The sequence below is a fragment of the Trichechus manatus genome, unplaced genomic scaffold (assembly GCF_000243295.1).
Source record: "Trichechus manatus latirostris isolate Lorelei unplaced genomic scaffold, TriManLat1.0 scaffold00089, whole genome shotgun sequence".
Lineage (NCBI taxonomy): Eukaryota > Metazoa > Chordata > Mammalia > Sirenia > Trichechidae > Trichechus > Trichechus manatus.
In genome coordinates this window covers 9,742,427-9,745,445 of record NW_004444025.1, presented here as the reverse complement: position 1 = coordinate 9,745,445, position 3,019 = coordinate 9,742,427, and the positions used below count along the sequence as shown (strand labels likewise).

At 53.8% G+C, this 3,019-nt stretch overlaps 1 protein-coding gene across 2 annotated transcripts; it reads left to right on the top strand.

Moving 5' to 3' along the window:
* The first annotated feature begins 446 nt into the window (after window positions 1-446).
* Window positions 447-2,395, top strand: TKTL2 (transketolase like 2). 2 transcript variants are annotated; one of them, XM_004382060.2, is made up of 2 exons: window positions 447-675; window positions 790-2,395. In XM_004382060.2, the coding sequence occupies exons 1-2, from the start codon at window positions 447-449 to the stop codon at window positions 2,322-2,324; spliced, it is 1,764 nt and encodes a 587-aa protein (XP_004382117.1). In that variant the 3' UTR covers window positions 2,325-2,395. The 2 variants fall into 2 exon arrangements, with proteins under 2 accessions (XP_004382117.1, XP_004382116.1); XM_004382059.2 differs by having other exon boundaries at window positions 447-2,395.
* The last annotated feature ends 624 nt before the right edge of the window (window positions 2,396-3,019 follow it).

Genomic DNA, 3,019 nt, shown 5'->3' with positions numbered 1-3,019 from the left:
GCGGTGCTCAGCCCTCACCGGCCGGAAGGCCCAGCGCCAAAACCAGCTGTGGGGGACCACTGGTTGCCAAGCTCATTTCCTCAGGGGGCGGGGCGAGGGGCGGGGCTCAGGCCCAGGTGAGGACTGCGCATCCTCCCCATCCCTGCCCTTGAGGCCAAGGTCCCCCCTGCCCCCACTCCCGCGCCCCACACGTGGCAGAGCTCCTTTCCTCAAGGGGCGGGGCGAGGGGCGGGGCCCCGGTGAGGACTGTGTATCCTCCCCATCCCGGCCCTTGAGGCCTAAGCCGCCCCGCCCTGCCCCGCACGTGGCCTCGCCCCCGCAGCAAAGCCACCTCCCCGTGCGGCGCTCATTTCGTCAAGGGGGCGGGGCGAGCGGCAGGGTCACGTGGGGGGCGGCCGCTGCGTGCGGGCGTTTGCGCCGCCGCGGTGAAAGACCTCAGGGCCGCCATGGCGGACGACGCCGTGCCGGACGGGAAGACCGTGCAGGTGCTGCGGGACGTGGCCAACCGCCTACGGATCCATTCCATCAGGGCCACGTGTGCCTCCGGCTCCGGCCACCCCACGTCGTGCTGCAGCGCCGCGGAGATCGTGTCCGTGCTGTTCTTCCACACAATGAGGTACAGACAGACAGACCCGGAACACCCGGACAACGACCGGTTCGTCCTCTCCAAGGGCCATGCCGCGCCCGTCCTGTATGCCGCGTGGGCAGAGGCGGGCGGCATCAGCGAATCCGACCTGCTGAGCTTGAGGAAGATCGACTGCGACCTGGAGGGACACCCCACCCCTCGACTGTCGTTTGTGGACGTGGCAACCGGATCGCTGGGGCAAGGGCTGGGCGCCGCGTGCGGGATGGCTTACACCGGCAAGTACTTCGACAAGGCCAGCTACCGGGTCTTCTGCCTCATGGGAGATGGCGAGTCCTCGGAAGGCTCGGTCTGGGAGGCCTTGTCCTTCGCCTCGCACTACGGTCTGGACAATCTGGTAGCAATCTTTGACGTGAACCGCTTGGGACAAAGTGGTGTCACACCCCTTGAGCACTGCACAGATGTCTATGAGAAGCGCTGTGAAGCGTTTGGGTGGAACACTTACTTAGTGGATGGCCACGATGTGGAGGCGTTGTGCCAGGCATTTTGGCAAGCAGCTCAAGTGAAGAACAAGCCCACTGCTGTAATTGCCAAGACGTTCAAGGGCCGGGGTATTCCGAATGTTGAGAACGCCGAAAATTGGCATGGAAAGCCAATGCCAAAAGACAGAGCAGATGCAATTATCAAATTAATTGAGAGCCAGATAGAGACCAACAAGAGTCTCGTACCGAAACCCCCTGCTGAAGAATCACCTCAGATCAGCATCACGGGTGTCACGATGACCTCTCCACCTGCTTACAGGGTTGGCGACAAGATAGCTACTCGGAAAGCATATGGTTTGGCTCTGGCTAAACTTGGCCACGCAAATGGAAGAGTGATTGTCCTGGATAGTGACACCAAGAACTCCACCTTTTCTGAGTTATTCAAGAAGGAGCACCCTGAGAGGTTCATCGAATGTTTTATTGCTGAGCAAAACATGGTAAGTGTGGCACTGGGATGTGCTGCCCGGGGTCGAACCATTGCTTTTGCTAGTACCTTCGCTGCCTATTTGACCCGAGCTTTCGATCAGATCCGGATGGGAGCCATCTCTCAGACCAACATCAACCTTGCTGGTTCCCACTGCGGGGTGTGCATTGGTGAAGATGGACCCTCCCAGATGGCCCTGGAAGACCTCGCTATGTTCCGGAGCGTGCCCAACTGCACCATTTTCTATCCAAGTGACGCCGTCTCAACAGAGCATGCTGTTTGTCTGGCTGCCAGTACCAAGGGAATGTGCTACATTCGGGTAAGCCAACCAGAAACTACAGTTATTTATGCCCCGCAAGAAAACTTTGAGATCGGACAGGCCAAGGTTGTCCGCCAGAGTGTCAACGACAAGGTCACAGTTATTGGAGCTGGAGTTACTCTACACGAAGCGTTAGCGGCTGCTGCTGATCTTTCTAAACAGGGTATTTCTATCCGTGTCATCGACCCATTTACCATTAAACCCCTGGATGCCAGCACTATCATCTCCAACGCAAAAGCCACAGGCAACCAGGTCATCACAGTGGAGGATCACTGCCGAGAAGGTGGGCTCGGGGAAGCTGTATGTGCAGCGGTCTCTGGGGAGCCTGACATCCTTGTTCATCAGCTGGCAGTGTCAGGAGTACCGCAAAGTGGGAAAACTAGTGAATTGTTGGATAGGTTTGGAGTCGGTGCCAAACGCATAGTAGCAGCTGTGAAATATACTCTAATGAACTGAAATAGCTGATTCTTAAAAAGTCAATCTGTTGCCTTTGGTCTTAAAACAGTTGTTAAAAAACTATCATATATATACCATAGTGCTTTTGTTGTTGTTTTTAAAGCAAAGTCACTTAACACCTTTTTTTCATTTCTAACTCAGAAGTTCAAGTTAACTACGTTTCTGTTAAACTGTAACTCTGTATACAATTGTCATTCATTTTCAAATCCTTAGAGTCGGTTATAAACTTTTAAGTAACAGAATAGCAAACAGAATAACCACCTAATACAAAATTTTCTGGTAAGACTGCAGATAAGTGGGTTGGGGATCAGTGCACAGGTAATAGTTGCTTACATGTGTGTAATGTAAGTGAAAAAAAACAGTGAATTGTAGATTTCAGCGCCCAGATTTTGAAGCCTATGATTATGACACTGTTCCAGGTTTGAACTTTTATGTAGTGCCGCCTACCTGCAGGTTCCCGGATAATATTTGACTGCAGTCGTCTTGGAATTTCTTTCCGTGTTTGTATTCTCCCGTCCGCAGTTCTGAGACTGCGGAGCAGCTGTGAAAGCTCTCATAAAGCCCTGCGCTGCTTGCAGTGATTGTTCTGTAAACAGATGAACACCCAACCAGTTCTAGTCTGCGTGCTACGCTGTTCTGTGAGGTTTCAGAGGTGTGTCATTTTCTCAGAGACCAAAGCAGATTGCTAACTGGAT

What these genes read in the sequence shown, in the direction of transcription:
- TKTL2 (XM_004382059.2), top strand. Translation starts at nt 447, where the DNA reads ATGGCGGACGACGCCGTGCCGGACGGGAAGACCGTGCAGGTGCTGCGG.